We start from the raw sequence: 20,973 nt of genomic DNA, 5'->3' as shown, positions 1-20,973 counted from the left end.
ATCATATAATCCAGTTGTTTTTAAAAAATGACTGCTCATTAGAAACATATCTGGAGCTCTGGAGAAAAAAAATTGATACTTGGACATTTGTATTTTTCAAAAAATGTCAAGATAATTCTGATATGCATCTAGATTTTAAAAAGTGATTACATGTGTTTCTATTAAATAGTAGTTCTGGGTGATATAGAGTTCTATCATTTTTCTGTTGACCAGTCATGATGCAGTAGTATTAAGTGAGTAATAGTTACATAATCACAATTGTAAAAGATATCTGTCAGTTTTCACAATCAACAGCCTGACAAAAAATAGAAGGTAATTACAATTGCAAGCCTTAATGGGAGCATGATTAACAATATAAAATAATTACAAACAATGGAGGGGGGGGTCAAGCACAGTGACGTGGTAAGTGGAAGTACATGTATGCGCATGTTTCATCTGCCCAGCCAGCCTCTCTTGTCTTTTGATTGGTTCATTTGATCCTATTACCATTTTCTTAATTGTTTTGGGTTTATTTTCTGTAGGTAGGTCTTTTCCTTCTCATTTCCTGTCTAGAGAAGTTCCTTTAGCATTTACTATAAAGGTGGTTTGGTGGTGCTGAATTCTCTTAACTTTTGCTTGACTGGAAAGCTTTTGATTTCTCCATCAAATCTGAGTCTTGCTGGGTAGAGTATTCTTGGCTGTAGGTTCTTCCCTTTCATCACTTGAAATATATCATGCCATTCCCTTCTGGCTTGTAGAGTTTCTGTTGAGAAATCAGCTGATAGCTTGATGGGAGTTCCCTTGTATGTTATTTGTCCTTTTTTCCCTTGTTACTTTTAATATTTTATCTCTGTCTTTAACATTTGTCAGTTTGGTTGCTATGTGTCTTGGTGTGTTTCTTCTTGGGTTTATCCTGCCTGGGACTCTGTGCTTCCTGAACTTGGTTGACTTTCCTTTCCCGTGTTAGGGAGATTTTTTAGCTATTATCTCTTCAGATGTTTTCTCAGGTCCTTTCTCTCTCTCTCTTCTCCTTCTGGGACCCCTGTAATGTGAATGTTGTTGTGTTTAACGTTGTTCTAGAGGTCTGTTAGGCGGTCTTCATTTCTTCCATTCTTTTTTCTATATTATGTTTTGTGACAGTGATTTCCACTATTCTGTCCTGCAGGTCATTTATCTGTTGTTCTGCCTCAGTTATTTTGTTCCTTCTAGTGTACTGTTCATCTCTGTTCTTTAGTTCTTGCAGGTCTTTGGTAAATATTTCTTGCATCTTCTCCATTGTATTCCCAAGATCCTGGATCATCTTCACTATCATTATTCTGAATTCTTTTTCTGGAAAGTTGCATATCTCCACTTCATTTAGTTGTTTTTCTTGTCCCTTAATCTGGGACATAACTTTCTGCTTTTTCATCCTAATTAATTTTTGATAATGTGGTTTCTGTTTGAGCTGGTGTGAGACTGTGGTTCTTGCTTCTTCTAATGGAGGAGGCTAAGAGGCTTGTGTAAGCTTCCTGATGGCAGGAACTGGTGGTGGGAAAAACTGGGTCTTGCTCTGGTGGGCAGGGCCTCGCTCAGTAAACCTTTAACCCAGTTTCTGCTGATGAGTGGGGTTTCCCTCCCTCCCTGGTAGTTGGCCCTGGGTTCTACAGGCTCTATGGTAGGGTTAATGGTGACTTTCAAGAGGGTTTACGCTGAGGGGGCCTGCCCCATCTGCTGCCGCCAGCACCCCATCTCTGTGCCGAGCCCCTGCCGACCCCCACCCCTACAGGAGACTCTCCAATACCAATCGGTATTTTTGTTCAGTCTCCTGTGGGGTCACTGCTCCTTTCTTCTGGGTCTTGGTGTGCACTACATTTTTTGTACCCTCCAAGACTGCAGTTTCTGTTTCCCCTAGTCCTATAAACAAATCCCTCTGGCCTTCAAGGTCAGGTTCCCTGGAGATTCCTAGTCCCTTTGTTGGATCCCCAGGCTGGGAAGCCTGATGTGGGATTCAGAACCTTTACAACAGCGGGAGAACGTCTCTGGTATTATTGTTCTCCAGTTTGTGGGTCACCGGCCAGTGGGCATGGGATTTCATCTTATTGTGATTGTGCCCCTCCCACTGTCTCAGTGTGGCTTCTTCTTTGTCTTTGGACGTGGGGTGTCTTTTTTTCTGGTTGGGCTAGAGCCCAACAGCATCCTCCTGTTGATGGTGGTTTAGCGGCTAGTTGGAGTTAGCTCTCGCAGAAGAGCACCATCCTTCTACTCCAGCAGCTTGAGCCAGATGAGTTTGGTTTTTAAAGGATCGTTACATGTGGTAAGATCAAATCCTGTGAAATGATCGAGTCATTCTTGTCACACTTGTGTACTTGTTGATTGTTAGAATTGTGTTCTTGGAGCTAATTCATTCAATGACTTAAGGATTTTTTCTGCTACATTGTGATCTCCAGAGGGTAAAAACCTTCTCTCTCTTGTTTTACCAGGTACTTACTTACCCAATAAATACTTGTTGAATGAATGAGTGATTAAATAAATGGTAATGTCAGCAAGGTTGGAGGCAGTATAATATTCTGAAAGGAATGTGCACACACTATTAGATCACAGGGTATAATATTTCGGAAGTTGTGGGAATGTTATTTGGAAGAATGTAATAAAATGCAAAGCACCGTGCCTTTCAATTAAAAAGTTAGTTTCCTGGGAATCCTCTGGTGGTCCAGAGGTTGGGGTGCTGCACTGTCACTGCTGAGGGCCTGGTTTTGGGGTCCCCGTCAGGGAAACTAAGATTCCACAAACCTATGTAAACTGGGCACATGTGGGTACGCTAGGTTTAATTTTAATAACCTGTATTATTTTTCTTTTATAGTTTTACATGTGGCACCCATAAAAGATGAGACTGAGAACACGGAAAGCTTCTCAGCAATCAAATCAAATCCAAACACAACGCACTGCCAGAGCAAAGAGGAAATACTCAGAAGTTGATGATAGCCTGCCTTCAGGAGGAGAAAAAACACCGAAGAATGAAACCGGCTTGTTGTCTTCAATTAAGAAATTCATTAAAGGAAGCACACCCAAAGTAATGGTTTTACCTGTTAATATTATCATTAAAAGTGAAACTTAGATTGTTTTCTTTAAGCATATAAAGATGTGAAATCTAATATTGCTAGAGCCCAATTTAACGAAGTGTGTCTACATTTTGGTGTTGAGTATTTACGTGTAAATAATGGTCGGTCAAGAAAACAGTATTCTACTTAACTGATCCAGTTAGCCTTCTGTTTTTTCAGCTTCATATTATGGGAAGTAAAAGAAATTTTTTCTTAGTCATTTACTTATTTCTTTTATTTTCTTCTTTTTTTTTTTTTAATTTCAAACATAAGTTAGTTTCTTGTTTATATTGATACATTGTCTAATTAGGAAGATGATTTATCTGTCTGAATTCTAACACTTCTACAATGAAAATATTTTATTCATTGAAGGGAGAGCAAAATTATTAAAGGAAGAATGGGGAATTCCCTGGAGGTCCATGGTTAAGACTTGGCACTTCCACTGCCATGGGCCTGGATTCAGTTTCTGGTTCGGGAACTAAGATCCCACTGGCCATGTGGCAAAAGAAAGAAAGGAAGGACACTAAGCAGGAGGCATAAGCTCTAGATTCATACTTCATACTCTGGACCAACTTGAATTCTGAGGAAAGGCATTTTCCCCTCTTAGCCTCAAGAAGACAGTAAAATGGGACTAATACTAGTTACCTTGTCTGCCTCAGATTAGATGGCAAACAGGTGGAAAAGCAGTTTGAGAAGTTTTAATGCATTCTGTAAATAATAGCGTTATTATTCATTATATGTTGATTTTATTATCACTGTTTACTACTGTTGTGTTCTTAAGATTATTATATATGATAAGTTTCTTATAATGTAAATTTGTCACTTTGGTAAGTAGAAAAATAAAATGTTATTTTTTCATAATGATAGATTTCTTTTGCTAATCTTAAGTATAATTTTTAAAAAGTTTCTTTGAGTTAATTTACATAGGGCTATATGTACTCTAGTATTATTGTATAAAAAAGATAAAATTCCTTCCAGAAACAAGAATTCCTGAATCTTTAAATTTCTGTTGGGTTGTCATTAGCCCTATTGATGAGAACATCACTGTGTCAAGTTCATTCTCTGAACAGCTCTAAATATTGTGAAGTTCTTCCTCATCTTGAAGAAAGTATACCTACCCTTTACTTTTCCCACATGTTCTTTTTCTCCTTGTGCAAGTGCAAGCACTCAATCACTGTCCTGGCTAAATAGTTCTAGTTTTTATTATATGGCATTATATGATAATAGGTTAGCATCTTGGTCATCTTTTTCTTGGTTATCTTGTTCCTGAAAGGTAACAACCAGAAATGAAAATAGGTTTTTTGGGTTTTTTTTTTCCTGTGTCTTCTGACTTCTGTTCATATTATTCATGCTTTCTTGTTTTTTTTTTTTTTTTTCATTTAGTAGTTTTAGTTCTTCTTTGTTGGTCAGCAGATTTTTGCTCATGTCAGTTAAAACACTCAGGCTGTCAGTTATTTTTAAGCCCAAAACTAAAATTTTGTTATTAATGCCTATTCATTAGTGGATGGGGCCAATAAAAATCTGTTTGCAAGCTAATATCTTATTCATTAATTAATATTTTTGAGCAAGGTTTTCACCACAGCTACAAATTCATGTAATTCATCTCAGATTTCATTATTATATTCAGTAAGATTATTGTGATAATTAATATTTGAATGCCTTACTGAAATCAGAGTATACTGTTTCTTTTCCCATCTACTATCCTTTTGTTAGAAGTAAATTAAAAGATTATTTTGTCACTTATTACTCCTAATGAGGTTATGCTGTTGTGTTGTTTAGTTTCTAAGTTGTGTTGACTCTTTGCAACCCCATGGACTGTAGCCCGCCAGACTACTCTGTCCATGGGATCTCCCAGGCAAGAATACTGGAGTGGGTTGCCATCTCCTTTTCCATGGGATCATCTCAACCTAGGGATTGAACCCTTATCTCTTGCATTGGCAGGCAGATTTTTTACCGGTGAGCCACCTGGCAAGGTTATACTGGCTTCTAATTGTTAATTCTTTCTTATCTAAATTGTTATTAAACCATCTTCTTAATAATGCATTATTCTTCTTAATAATATGTTTTATTATGTATTTATCTTAATAGTAAACTAATACACACCTCTTAAATGAACAATATATGTTAATCTTAAGTATCCTAATGACTTTTATATCAAGTTAGGGTTAGAATACAAATTAAAACTTATTAGCAAAATGTTAATAAAAATGAATCAGTGATACTAAACTGGCAAGAATACCAGCAGCCATTCAAATTAGAAGTTCAGTTCAGTTCAGTCGCTCAGTCACGTCCGATTCTTTACGACCCCATGGACTGCAGCACACCAGGCCTCCCTATCCATCACCAATTCCCGGAGTTTACTCAAACTCATGTCCATTGAGTCAGTGATGCCATCCAACCATGTCATCCTCTGCCGTGCCCTTCTCTTCCTGCCTTCAATCTTTCCCAGCATCAGGGTCTTTTCAAATGAGTCAGCTCTTCGTATCAGGTGGCCATAGTATTGGAGTTTCAACTTCAGCGTCAGTCCTTCCAATGAACACCCAGGACTGATCTCCTTTACAATGGACTGGATGGATTGCCTTTCAGTCCAAGGGACTCTGAAGAGTCTTCTCCAACACTACAGTTCAAAAGCATCAATTCTTTGGCACTCAGCTTTCTTTATAGTGCAACTCTCACATCCATACATGACCACTGGAAAAACCATAGCCTTGACTAGATGGACCTTTGTTGGCAAAGTAATGTCTTTGCTTTTTAATAGGCTGTCTAGGTTGGTCATAACTTTCCTTCCAAGGAGTAAGCATCTTTTAATTTTGTGGCTGCAGTCACCATCTGCAGTGACTTTGGAGCCCAGAAAAATAAAGTCAGCCACTGTTTCCACTGTTTGCCCATCTGTTTGCCATGAAGTGATGGGACTGGATGCCATGATCTTAGTTTTCTGAATGCTGAGCTTTAAGCCAACTTTTTCACTCTAAAGAGGCTCTTTTTCTTTTTTTTTTTTTTAACTCTTTTTATTTTTATTTATTTATTTTTCCATTTATTTTTATTAGTTGGAGGCTAATTACTTTACAGTATTGTAGTGGTTTTTGCCATACATTGACATGAATCAGCCATGGATTTGCATGTGTTCCCCATCCCGATCCCTCCTCCCACCTCCCTCTCCATCCCATCCCTCTGGGTCTTCCCAATGCACCAGCCCTGAGCACCCGTCTCATGCATCCAACCTGGGCTGGTGATCTGTTTCACCCTTGATAGTATATTTGTTCCAATGCTGTTCTCTCTGAACATCCCACCCTCACCTTCTCCCACAGAGTCTAAAAGTCTGTTCTGTACATCTGTGTCTCTTTTTCTGTTTTGCATATAGGGTTATTGTTACCATCTTTTTAAATTCCATATATATGCGTTAGTATACTGTATTGGTCTTTATCTTTCTGGCTTACTTCACTCTGTATAATGGGCTCCAGTTTCATCCATCTCATTAGAACTGATTCAAATGAATTCTTTTTAATGGCTGAGTAATATTCCATAGTGTATATGGACCACAGCTTCCTTATCCATTCGTCTGCTGATGGGCATCTAGGTTGCTTCCATGTCCTGGCTATTACAAACAGTGCTGTGATGAACGTTGGGGTACATGTGTCTAAAGAGGCTCTTTAGTTCTTCTTTGCTTTCTGCCATAAGGGTGGTGTCATCTGCATTTCTGCGGTTATTGATATTTCTCCTGGCAGTCTTGATTCCAGCTTGTGCTTCATCCAGCCCAGTGTTTCTCATGATGTACTCTGCATATAAGTTAAATAAGCAGGGTGACGATATACAGCCTTGATGTACTTCTTTTCCTATTTGGAACCAGTTTGTTGTTCCATGTCCAGGTTTAACTGTTGCTTCAAACTAGAAATCATAACAGTACAGAAGAGCAGAAAACCTGGTTGATATGCAGAGACCAAGTTTCAAAAAGCCAGAGTCATGAGAGCAGTATCAGACGCCTGAGAGGGAAGACAGCGCCAAAGAGAAAGCAAGACCTGTCTAGAAAGTTCAGTTTTAACCATAAAATTTTAAAAGTTCAAAAGAAGAGAAAGAAAAGGAACCAAAGAAACCAGTGGCTGCATAAGAAATTTTCTAACTTGGATTTTAAAAGAACCCTTGTAGAAACAAGAGAAGTAGTCTATCAGCCAGTCAGAAAAACTGACGACAGAGGTTGATGCTTCATGAAAAAATACTAGGGTAAAGGTTTTTCTTAGACAGAATACACTTCAAACTTTGAGCTGATGATAGAATATAAATAAATGACCAAGTCAGTAGCATAGAGAGACTCAATTCTTTCTTATTTTCATCAAGAAAATTTTCAGTCCTTGCACAAGGGGGGTGATGCTATAAAGACCCCATCCAGCTACTTTGAGACAGAGTCAGGCTGTACCTGGTTAGACCCAGCGTTGCCGCTTGTTGGAAAGGCAGTAGCGCATAGCAGCCAAGGGTTAGGCTCTGAAGCCAGGTCTGTCAGTTGGAGCTCCAGTGTTGCTGCTTAAAGCTATGTAACCCTGCACAAGTCATCTCACCTTCCTGTGCCTCAGTTTCCTCACGTGTAAGATAGAGATGCTAGTAACATTGTAAATTATCTAAATTCACTGAGCCTGCTTTTTTTTATCTATAAAATACCAAATGATGGTTATAAAGTACCAGATACTCAATAAACACTAGCTGCCAACCCCTATCCAAATTTTGAAAAAGACACCACTGTATTTAAGATACTGAGATAAAAGGTAGCCACTTTAAATACTATTAGATCCCTTATACTTACATGTCAATTTTAGAATTAGCTTGTCTATTTCTCCAAAGAAAACCTACTGGGATTATAATACTGTATCACATGTATATATCATTTGGTGAGACTGGACATCTTAACTGAATTGAGTCTGCCAGTTCATGATCATGATATATCTCTGTGTTAATATAAGTGTTTTTAATTTTTTTGGGCGAATGTGAAGGTGTTACACATACTACATTAGTTCTGTTCTTAGGTATTTGATGTTTAATGGTGCTGTTTTAAATGATATAATACATTTAAAGTTTTTACTTTCTGTTTGTTGCTAATATATATAAATATAATTAATTTTTCTATGTTGACTGCGGTACTGTGTGAAATTGCTAGGTTTACTTAATCATTCTAGTCTTTAAGCTTTCATAGGGTTTTATACATATATAATCATGTCATATACCAGATATGATTTCCTTTTCTGATTTCTAGACCTTTTTTTTTCTTCATTATTGCCTTGGTTAGGACCTCTAGGACATTTAGTTGAAGTGGTAAAAACAGACATTTGTCTCGTTACTGATCTTAGGGGAAGAGAGTTTGTTTACATTAGGTATGATGTTAGCTAAATGTCTGCCATAGTTATCTTTTGTCGGTTTGAGGAAATTCCCTTCTGTTCCTAGTTTGCTGTAAGATTTTATTATGTTGGATTTTGTCAAAGACTTTTCTGCATATAATGAGATGTTCTTGAGATTTTCCTCTTTTAATGTGGAGTAGAACATAAAGTTTTTTGAACTGAAAATTAAACGTGTATGGCTGGATATGATTTGCTGCTGTTTTGTTGTTGTTCTTAAAGATTTTTGTATCTGTGTTCGTGAGGGTTTGGTCTGTAGTTTTGATTTGTAATACTTTTGAGATTTTTGGGATCAGAGTTATGCTGGTATCATGAAGCAAGAACTGTTCCTCTGCTTCTCTGTTTCTGAAAGAGCTTGTGTTGATGAAGTATTATCTCAACCTTAACTTATTAGTAGAATTCAGTGGTGAATTCTGGAGAGGGATTTTTGGAATGTGACTGGGATTTCTTTGTGGGATAACTTTTTACTATAAATTTGATTTCTTTAATACATATGAACTTCTTTAGCTTTTCTGTTTCTGTTTCAGTTTTGGTCATATGTGTTTTCTAAGGAATTTGTCTGTTCATTGAGGTTGTCAAGTTATTAGATATAAAGTCTTTGCAGTATTTTGCTATTAACCTAATAATCCCTGTAGGATCTCTAATGATGTTCTTTTCACTCCTGATGTGAACAATTTATTTTTGTTTTGATCCCTTTGCAGCTGGAACTTTATCAGTTTTATTACTTTTTCAAAGAACCTCTGTCTTTGTACATTTTCTCTTTTCTTTTCCACTGTCTATTTGATTTCTACTTGTTAATTTTAATATTCTCTTCTACTGTCTGTTTGGTTTACTCTTACTTTTCCAGCTTATATAAGCGGGAACTTAGATTAGGAATTAGTGAGCTTTCTCTGTAACTGTTTCAGATAAGTAACAGTTGAGTCCTTGCGCCTGCAGGTGCAGGCGCTCCCCGGCCCTCCCGCTGTGGGAACGTGCGAGCGAGTGAGACTCGGGGCGCTGATGTTTGGTCTTCATGAGCCATAAAATAGGATCATTCGGTTGATTTCCACCTCCCCCTACCACCATATTAAAATACAAAAACTGCTTTTGGTTTGCTGGTCATACAAAAGCAATGTGTCAGACTTGGCATTTGTACTGTGGTTTCCCAGACCCTTGCTTAGATCAGTAATACTGCACTTCAGTTTTTTTCTAATTCAAATATTTAAAACTGTGCATTTCAAAGTACTGCTTTCCCATACATTCTGACTGTATTTTTATTACCTTTTGGCCCATAGATTATTTAGAAATACGTTATTTAATTGCCAGATCAACATATACACAATGGAATATTACTCAGCCATTAAAAAGAATACATTTGAATCAGTTCTAATGAGATGGATGAAACTGGAGCCCATTATACAGAGTGAAGTAAGCCAGAAAGATAAACACCGATACAGTATACTAACACATATATATGGAATTTAAAAAGATGGTAATGATAACCCTATATGCAAGACAGAAAAAGAGACACAGATGTATAGAACAGACTTTTGGACTCTACGGGAGAAGGCGAGGGTGGGATGATCCAAGAGAACAGCATCAAAACATGTATATTATCAAGTGTGAAACAGATCGCCACCCCAGGTTGGATGCATGAGACAAGTGCTCGGGGCTGGTGCACTGGGAAGACCCAGAGGGATGGGATGGGGAGGGAGGTGGGAAGGGGGATCAGGATGGGGAACACATGTAAATCCATGGCTGACTCATGTCAATGTATGGCGAAAACCACTACAATACTGTAAAGTAATTAGCCTCCAGCTAATAAAAATAAATGGAAAAAAAAAAAAAAGACTTAAAAAAAATTGCCAGATCAGATATTTGGGCATTTATTAGATATCTTTTAATTGTTTATTTCTAATTTAATATTATTGTGATCCAAGAACATATACTTTATATGACTTCACTTCTTTGGTGTCTTTTGATATTTTTTTAACATACAGACTATTTTGGTAAATGTCCCATGTGTTTGAAAAAAATATGCACATTCTGGAATTGATTAGTACAGTTCTATAAATATCAGTTAATCAGATAGTTTGATAATATCAGATGCTCTGTGTCTTCTTTTAAGTCTCCGTCTCTTAGTTATGCACTCGTCTACTTTCAGTCGTGTCAGTTTTTGCTGCATGTGTTTTGAAGCTCTCTTGTTAGGGGCATACGCGTTTGTGATTGTTGGGTGTAAGTTATTACCACTCTGAAATGTCTCTTATCTCTGGTAGTACTATTTGCCTCGAGATTTACTTGGCCTGATATTGATAAAACCACACAGCTTTTTTTCTTACCATTTGCTTGATACACCTTTTTCCACCCTCTGTATTTGTATTGAAATTGGCTTGTTTAGTCTATTTACGTTTAATGTAGTTATTAATATGGTTCAGTTTAAAGTTTCCCATCTTGTAATTTATTCTGTATTTATCCCATTTGTTATTTTTTACTCTGTTTCATCTTGCCTTCTTTTTTTTTTTTTTTTTTTTTTTTTTTTCTTCTGACTGCACAGCAGTTCTAGGAGACACACCTGGTTGGATACAAAAATTTTGTATAAACTGAAATCTTTGCCTTTAAGAGCATCTTTGTTGTTCGGTTGCTAAGTCATATCCGACCCTTTGCAACCCCATGGACTGTAGCCTGCCAGGCTCTTATGTCCATGGGGTTTCCCAGGCAAGAATACTGGAGTGGGTTGCCATTTCCTTCTCCAATCATCTTGCCTTCTTTTTGATGACCCTAGTTATCTTTAGAATTCCACTTTATCTGCTACGTTGACTTTTTAACAAATTAATTTTATGGGGTATAATGAAACACAGTAAGACACACTGATTTAAATTATATGTTTTCATGAATTTTAACAGAATTATACACCCATGACTAAAAAGTATCCTTGGAGTATTGCAGACCATCTCACAGCATCATCCTAGACAACCATTGATCTTCTATCATTATAGATTATATAAATCTTCTTTAAAGTTACCTATGCATATAACATGTCTTGCTTCCTTCACTCAACATAAAGTTTTTGGATTCATTTGTGTTACTGCATGTATCTGTAATTTATCGCCTCCCGCTCCTGTGCCCCAAATAGTGTTCTGTTGTGTGAGTATACCACATACCACAGGACTTCCCAGGTGGTGCTAGTGGTGAAGAACCTGCCTGCTGTCAGAGACGTGAGTTCAGTCCGTGGGTTGGGAAGATCCCCTGGAGGAGGGCGTGGCAACCCGCCCCAGCGTTCTTGCCTAGAGAATCCCATGGACAGAGGAGCCTGGCTGGCTGCCATCCATAGCATTGCAGAGTCGGACACGACTGAAGTGACTTGGCACACATGCACCACATACCATAATTTGTTATCCACTGGGTTATCCTCTGGGTTATCCACTGGGTTACCCACTGGGTTACGCACTGGGTTATGCACTGGGTTACCCAGTGGGTTACCACTGGGTTATGCACTGGGTTACCCACTGGGTTATCCTCTGGGTTACCCACTGGGTTATCCTCTGGGTTATCCACTGGGTTACCCACTGGGTTATGCACTTGAGTTATCCACTGGGTTACCCACTGGGTTATCCATTGGGTTATGCACTGGGTTACCCACTGGGTTACACACTGGGTTACCCACTGGGTTACGCACTGGATTACCCACTGGGTTATGCACTTGAGTTATCCACTGGGTTATGCACTGGGTTACCCACTGGGTTATGCACTAGGTTATCTGGGTTATCCACTGGGTTACCCACTGGGTTAAGCACTGGGTTATACACTGGGTTATCCACTGGGTTACCCACTGGGTTACGCACTGGGTTACGCACTGGGTTACCCACTTGGGTTACCCACTGGGTTATCCACTGGGTTATGCACTTGAGTTATCCACTGGGTTTTGTGAATGAAGTTGCTATGACTATTTCTGTTTTGAATCCCTGTGTGGACATTTGTTTAAGTTAAACCTGGGTGAATAAGATTGATATTGTTGGATTATATGATAGATACATATAATGTAACATTATTGAGATATGATTCACATGGCCTAAAACTCACCCTTTTAAGGTATAGATTCAGTAGCCTTTAATATATGCAGAGTTATGCAGTGATTACCACAGTTAATTTTAAACCATTTATATCCTCCCCTAAAGAAACTCTGCACCCTTTGCCACTTGTCAGCTCTCCCTTCCAGCTCAAATTTTCTCTGCATTTGTTGGGAGTGATTTTTTACAGTTTGTCTCATGAATTCATTAGTAGTCAAGTGGTTCTTAAACTTTTTGAACTTAGGATCCTTTACCATCTTATAAATTACTGGAAACCCTAAAGAACTGTTTGTTTATGGGGGTAATATCTATCAATATATCTCATTAGATACTAACTGAGGAATTTTGAAAATACCAAAATTCTAATTCTAAACCTATTACATGTTGGTACAGTTAATATTTTAACTATTTTCTAAAGACAAAAAGGAAATTAGTGGGAAACAGGACATTATTTACAGTTTTATAAACCTCTTTTTCTTTTAATATTTTCTCTGTAAGTTTATTTTTGGCTGTGCTGGCTCTTCATTGCTGTGCAGAGGCTTTCTCTGGGTGCGACAGGCGGGGGCACCCTCTAGCTGTGTGTGGGGCTCTCAGCGCGGTGGCCTCTCGGTGAGGAGCACAAGCTCTAGGCTCGGCGGCTTCAGTAGTTGCAGATTGTGGGCTCTAGGGCTTGGGCTCATCGCCTGTGGCGCTTTGCAGCCAGGGATCGAACTGGTGTCCCTTGTATTGCAAGGCAGGCTTCATAAACCGCTGGGCCACCAAGGAAGCCCTATAGACCTCTTTAACGGTTGCTTCACAGAACGTACTTTGTGGTTATCATTGACACACAAGAAAATTATACATGTGTTTAGAAAACGGAAGTGTCTTTTAATATGCTTTTTAGATAATTGCAGATTTTATACCGAAACTTGACAAATGGTGTGATATCTTACGTTCTTGTTCCAATATTGACTTTGAAAGCTCTACAGTGATCTTTTTGTGGGTCTGTCTTGCACTTGGAATGAATCTTTTTAACCTACATATGATTTTGTAACATCATGCACTGTTTTTTTGGTTGGGAAAGTAATGGTTCACTTTATTATGTAAATCTTCTACATATGTATCCACACTGACATATTTCATTATTTATTTAATGTTTAGAAATCACATTTCTGAACAGCCCCACTGATCTCAGCAGAACAGTGTTGGGAAACTCGAGTCTTATGAGGCCTTGTCCAGGTCTCCTACTAAAGTCCCAGTTTTTACCCAAATGCTCAAACTTTATTGTTGGCAACAAAATGTATTAGTTTTTCTTGAGTTGCTTTGTTCACTTTTCAGAAAATAATCTACTTCAAGTAAAGATAGTTTTCTATCAGAAAAAGTGATCTACGCTTAATCTTAGCCAAAAGGCTGAGACGCGATCAAAAAAGTGATCTAATTCAGCTTACAATTCAACAGTCAGTCAGATACTTTTCCTGAAGACAGTTGTGGAAGCACTGTCTTGCTTGCAGCAGAAACGTTTTGTGTATACTTCCCATCTTATCATACAGAGTTTAACACATATTTAAGGGTTGAGATTTAATTAATTTTACAGCTTTGTCAAGGACATTCTTCTTCTTAAGTATAGCTGACTTTTTTTCCCCATGCAAGTGCATGGCTGTGAAAAATACAATAACTTCAGGTGTTCAGGGTTTGATTTGTGCTAAGGTAGCAGTAATCATAAACCTTTTTTTTTTTTTTTGCATAGTCATCACAAACATTGACACAAGTTATTCCAGGATAAACTGTGATGCAAAAAATTAATTCACTTGTGTTTGTTACCATGCATTCATGGTAAAGAAGATCTTTGATGATTAGTTGATACTAGTATCAGATAAGTACAAGTCACATACCAGTGTTAACTCATTTTCTGTTTTTACAGTTAAGTCTTTCAGTGAGTTACTTTATCACTAGAAAGTGGAAACGTCTGTTTCTTTCTTAATTGCCTGCTAGCCTGTCTGTCTCTGACTGCACTGGGTCTTCGTTGCTGCGCACAGGCATTCTCTGGTTGTGGCAGGAGGGGCTTGTCTCTCTTGTGGCTCTTGGGCTTCTCATCGCGGCGGCTTCTCCTGTTGTGGAGCACAGGCTCTGGAGCTTAGTCCTTGTGGCAGAGGAGCTTAGTTGGTCCACGGCACGTAGGATCTTCCCGGATCAGTATCGAACCAGTTTCCTGCATTGGCAGGTGGACTCTTAAATCACTGGACTGCCAGGAAAGTCTCTGCTTGTTTCTTTTACTGACTTTTATTGAGTAGGTTTTCAGCACTAACTACTGTGTAAGACTTTATAAGTCTCTCATAAATATGTACCTTTTTTCAACCAAAGCAATATAACAAATTTACTTTCTGAGACACCTCATTGGGTTTTGTAATTTAAGTTTGAAAAGCTATAACTCTTTTGGCTTTTAAAGATCTCATCGTGTACGTTTAAAATATTGTTTCTTTTTTTTAAAACTGAATGATTGTTCTCAAATGACAGTGCAACTGAATTGGGACTATAATTCTATTTGAATATGTTTTGTTGCATAAGACAATTTTGCAGCCAAAGGGACACTAACTTTATCTTATTTTCATTTGTAATTTACAGTTGCGTTTAGTTTCCTTGGAGTACATTTCCCCCTTTCATGAGTTACAGAATTCTGTCAGTTTCATCACTAGGAGTATGAAATCACAGATCACCCAGCTCCCTTTTTCAGTCCAATAATCTGTTTTAATAATAAATTATAAATTTTATTTGAAGAATTACTAAATTCTAAAATAACTTTAGAGTAAATTTTAAAGACCAAATTTAATACTATTGCAAAGCAAAACAACGAGCATACCTTTATTGTGTTTCCATAAATATGTAGAGAGAGAGAGAGAGAGAAGAAACTCTGAGACTTCAGAATACTTTATTGGATTATAATGAGGCTGCAGAGATTGTAGCAGGTATCAGTGTTGAAGACAGCTATATATAAAGAACATATTACAACTTTTGAACACAAAGATCTTTTGAATTTACTCATGTTTGCCTTAGTGATTACCATTCCTTATTGCAGATTTAGAATCCCATCTGATTTTATTTCTTTTATGCCTAGATAACTTCTTTTGTTGTTTCTCACCAGCTAAAAATGAATTCTGTGAGCTTTTCTCAGAATGTTTTTAAAGTGAACAATTTTAAAAATATCTCTTAACAGTTTTTACTGTAATGTATATGTTCTGAGCCTGTAGCCATTACACATGATCTCTAACCCTCGTTCATCTTGCTACGGTTCTGTGTGTGTTCAGTGTGTTTAATGCTTTCCCCAGTCCTCTGGTTGTTGTCTATAGTCATTTTTTGATAGATGCCACATGAAGCAGACACAGAAACAATATTCTTGAGTTCTGTGCTTTAAAACCAGTTTTACTGCATATGATATCCTTGTCTTACAGTTTCTCTTCTTGATTTTTAGAAGTGTTATTCCATTTTCTTCCAGCATTAAATGCACTGCTTTCAAAGTTTGATGATAGTCTAATTTTCTCTTTTTAAACAAACATTTTTCCTTGTTCTCCAAAGGGCTTTTTTTCTTTAAATTCGGGTAAGTTTAGGGTTTATCTTGTTATTTTTCTAGGTTGATAGTTGTAGTTCAGCAGTATACTCTCAGAGTTCCCTGGCAGTCCAGTAGTTAGGTTAGGACTCTGAGCTTTCCCTGTCGAAAGCCCTGGATTCAGTCCCTGGTGGGGGAACTTTTTAAACACTGTGAAGCTGAATCGCACAGACCAAAAAAAAAAAAAAAAAAAAAAAACGAGAAGGCCTCTGTACTCTTTGAGTATATAATTTCAGATATTTCATTTGAGGAAAACTTTATGATACTCCTTCTTTCACCATGTTCTTGGCTTTGGTTTCCTGCTCAGGGACTACTGTTTTCTGTCTGTTGGATCTTCCTTAGTATTTGTTACATTTTGATGTCTTAAACTACACCCCCCCCCCCCCAATTTTACCTTCTAATTCTCATAAAGGCACATGTCTATCCTGTTTACTAACTTTTATGTCTATCCTAGTCTTTATTTCTAAAATGTTTTTCTCTTTTATTTCTATTTTGTTCTGTCTCTGCATTTGTGAGTTTTTTCTAACTCTGATGTATGTGTCATATCACTTTCTTAATGTTTTTTGTCTTTTTTGAAATAAAGGTATAATTTTAATCTATTCTCTTAATGCACTTTTGGGGGAGTTTGCACCACAGGGCTCTTAGTTTCTTGACCAGGGATCGGCCTCCCACCCCTTGCAGTGGAAACATGCAGTCTTAACCACTGGACAGCCAGGGAAGGCGTTCTTATGCATATTTTTCTGAGATGCTTTCTTTTACTCCTCCCGTGTTTTATTATGGGCTTCCCGGGTGGCTCAGTGGTAAAGAATGTGCCTGCAAATGCAGGAGACACAGGTTGGATCCCTGGGTTGGGAAGGTCCCTGGAGAAGGAAATGGCAACCCACTACAGTATTCTTGCCTGGGAAATCCCATGGACAGAGAAGTCTGGCGGCTACAGTCCATGGAGTTGCAAAAGAGAAGGATGGACTTAGCTACTAAGCAACATTTTATTACAATGATTTTGTGTGGAATTTGAGATCTACGCTTTCTTTTCTCTCATTCTTATATGAATTTTTCTAAATTTTTAGAATATTGTATGGTTCAGGGCATCTTGTAATCAATTTTGTTGTTTTTGAATAGTGTTAAAAATAAAGTGATTGCTTTTTCAGTTTTGCTATATGTTTATCTCTGTTTATTTTTGTTTAGTTGATAAGTTGTGTCTGACTCTTTTGCAACCCCATGGACTGTAGCCCACCAGGCTCCTCTGTCCATGGAATTCTCCAGGCAAAAATACTGGAGTGGGTTGCCATTTCCTTTTCCAGGGGCTCTTCCTGACCCAGGGATTGAACCCGAGTCTCTTGCTTAGCAGGTGGATTCTTTACCACTGAGCCATCTAGGAAGGGTTCTTTATCCCTATTCATTGTTTATCTGGAACTTTTCTTTGCTTTTCTGTTGTGCCTTTTTCTACAATGAAATTTTGATTCCATTCCTAGCAGTTTCCACTCATATGCAGCTCTGTTCTATAAGGGAGCTGTAGCTGGTCAGTGTCAAGAGTTCATAGGAGCTAGACTGCTCCCATTTCAGTTGTGGGTTCCTTTGCTATTGGATTGAGCAGCAGCGTCCTCTGTCCTGTTTCATCTGTTGTTATCAGATTGGCCTGCCATGTTCTCCATTGAATACCTACCCTGTTAGCAGTTTGGGGTGGCTTCTCCTGGTCTCAGATGGGTCCCATTCTGTGTTGCATTGCTTTGCTTTCTTCAACACTGATAAAGATGATTACTTCAGTGTTATGGCTGTTGGTTTGTCCTCATCTGTTTGGAGTTTGTGGGGAGAAACCTTGTTTCCTGGTTATGTTATAAATGTGCTGTTGGGTTTTCATTGCTTCTTTAGTTCTCTGTATTTCCTTAGGGATTCAGAGATTTAAGAATGCTGCCTTCCCAAGACTTTCCCCTTAAAAGCATGTCTAAGAGGCAACTTTGAAAAATGCAGATTTCAGAGATGACATTTGTAGGGTTATTAAAAATTTTTTAAATAACCTGTGCAGCAATGTAGAAATCTTAATTTTCCTAGTTCCTCTTCTAAAACTCATACTGTATCCAAAAATGTCCCCAAATTATATACATGATTGTTTAAGAAAGATGAGGATGTGGTGACAAATTTCAGAATTGGAGCTTCATCAGACATTTAAATGCATTATTCTGAAGAATAGAATATTATTGTCAGTGACTGCAGAAGTTTAACCCTGATGTTAATAGTTTTCTATTTCTCTGTAGAGACGTAAGCTAAAGCATCTGAATGTATTCTCAGCTGACACAGTATAGCTGTCTCTGCCACGTGTGTGGTGCCTCCCCACCAAGAGTCAGCTTATATGCTGCTGTTTAGTCGCTCAGTCGTGTCCGGCTCTTTTGTGACCCCGTGGACTGTAGCCCACCAGGCTCCTCTGTCCATGGGGTTCCCCAGGCAAGAATCCTGGAGGGGGTTGCCATTTCCTTCTCCAGGGGACCTTCCCGACCCAGGGATTGAACTCTCATCTCCTTCGTTGCAGGTGGATTCTTTACCGTTAGCTGCCAGGGATGCCGGTTAGCTTTTACACGTTGATATTGATATGTAGAGAGAAATAGGGAAATAGTTTCAGTATAACATGAATGGGTTTTGGTTTGTATATGATCTTTTTCTAAACTGGACAAGGGAATCCTGAATAATGGTGGTAGAATTTCTTACTCCACACAGTTTTTAATTAAAAGTAGTGACCTGTATCAGGGATTCCCCCTGGGGAGGGGACACCCTGGTCTGCTGTGGACTCCTCTTCTCCTTGGCAGTTTGCATTGCCTTTCGTGTCCATTTTTGCAGTCTTCCTGCCTTAAAACGCCACTTTTCGGCTCCCGTAAACCTTTGTTTCTACTTCTGTTTTTAATACCTTTTATTAAACTCTGAGGTAGCATTTTAGCTGCTCTGAGCTGCTTACCTGGGGTGTCCAGGTCATTTCTGGAAGTCCCCATCATTGGTTTTCTTAGTGCTATGGTCACAGATTTACAGGAGCTTTGGCTGATCTACCTCCCATTTACCCTTCTCTACCCTCTTGGACCCATTTGTCCCCATAAACCTTGTTATTTTTAGGGTTGCAGAGTGAAAATTTTCCAGGAATGCATGTGTGTATTTACGTTATAGCAGATGTACTAAGAGACTTCTTCAAGAAAAGGCTGGAGCTTAGAGTATTAAGTGTGATAAGGCTTTGCAGCATTATTTCTCTTCTTCAGGACTTTATGAAAAGAGCCCCTATAATTTTCTTGTAATGAAGATCCAGTGTTTCAGATTTGAGGCTTCCTGTTCATCATTTTTAAGTGCAGGGGAATAGTAAACAGTTGAGGAATTACATTGTGGATCACTGACAAATTATTTTGTGCTAAGGAGATTGTCTTGGTGAACCTACCTAAAATAAGAGAAACTGGTGAGAAAAGTAAAATTCAGTATTGAATGATATTTGCAATATTATCTTTTTTTGTTTTGATCCAGATAGGGAATTGTGGAATTGTAATTTTGGCTATTTGCAATACCAAAGTTTGTTTCAGAGACAGTAAAATAATATTCAACTTTTAGAAAATGCACAGTAGTATATTATTATTTGCTGTGGAAAAGTCTAATCCTTATCAGAAGATTTCAGGTACTTTCATTGAAACAACAAGAAATTATAGGCCAGTATTACAGTAATGTAAGAAAATTGCTCATGTAGGAGATAACTGGAAGAATTGTACTAATGACAAAAATGGAGGTACAAATGGAAAAAATTCAGGTTATTGCATGGAGTGTACTATTTTAGTCAGTAATACAGATCTTCCTTAATTTATGGTAGGCTTATGTCCTGATAAACCCATTGTGAATTGAAAATGTTGTAAGCTGAAAATGCACTTCATACACTTACCCTCCCTGACATCGTAGCTTATCCTGGCCTACTTTAACATGCTTGGAACACTTTTTAAGTGTTGAATATCTTATTTAACTTACTGAATACTGTACTGAAAGTGAAAATCGCTGTATGGATACAGAATGGCTGTGAGTGATCGTGGTCAAGTGGCTGACCGTAGCCCGGCATCTCACGAGAGTATAGTGCCTGCATGTTGCCGTGTTGCTGGCCTGGGGAAAAACCGAACTTCAAAGCACAGTTTCTACTGAGTATCTTGTATTGCTTTCACACTTTGACTTGTAAAAGTCAAAATATCTTTAAGTCAAACTATCATAACTCTGTATTGCAAAATAGTGTAAACTGATAATGTGGATTTGCCCCCCACATAAGGAAGCTAATAGAGAACTTTGTTAAAGAATAGACTCCTTAGTGTTGATTTGGACCTTTTGAGGATTGAGGTTGACATTGATGGATGGCGGGGGACAGGCTCCATTATTTTTATGTCATTTTTGGTTATACGTGATATGCCAGCAGATTCCAGTGGGGTTCACTCATGGAAATGACCCCTGTTCTTTTGAGTGATTGTGAGGTGTTTGTGTAGTATAATGACATTAATGAATACTTTCATGACTCTTGTCAGGTTTTTTTCTGTGTTTTCTTCTGTTGTTAGATATTATTTCTCTTTGTTTCTCCATGATATGAAAAAAAGAGAATAAAGCATTTTACAACATATTTTATCTTCTTAAAAATCTGAGAGAAGTGACATATATTGGTTTCAGGCATATAGCCTGACTCAGTATTTTTATATATTGCAAAATGATCACCACAATAAGTCGAATTAATATCTGTCACCATTCTTGGTTACAGAATTTTTTCTTGTGATGAGAACTTTTAAGATTTACTCGTATTGCAATTTTCATGTGTGCAATACAGTATTATAAGGATGGTCACCATGCTGTACATTATGTCACCATGACTTAGAGTATTTTATAACCCTATGTACCTTTTGATAACACTTATCATCCATTTCATT

At 37.9% G+C, this 20,973-nt stretch overlaps 1 protein-coding gene across 2 annotated transcripts in view; it reads left to right on the top strand.

Moving 5' to 3' along the window:
• The window catches only part of CTDSPL2 (CTD small phosphatase like 2), a 75,839-nt gene that overhangs the window by 22,039 nt on the left and 32,827 nt on the right, over positions 1 to 20,973 (top strand). For both annotated transcript variants that reach the window (XM_043920407.1, XM_043920406.1), the window contains exon 2: positions 2,819 to 3,028. In XM_043920407.1, the coding sequence (XP_043776342.1) occupies positions 2,843 to 3,028 (186 nt within the window). In that variant the 5' untranslated portion in view covers positions 2,819 to 2,842. The remainder of the gene's footprint in view (positions 1 to 2,818; positions 3,029 to 20,973) is intronic.

This window comes from Cervus elaphus, chromosome 12 (assembly GCF_910594005.1).
Source record: "Cervus elaphus chromosome 12, mCerEla1.1, whole genome shotgun sequence".
Lineage (NCBI taxonomy): Eukaryota > Metazoa > Chordata > Mammalia > Artiodactyla > Cervidae > Cervus > Cervus elaphus.
This window is presented reverse-complemented; position numbering and strand designations above follow the sequence as displayed.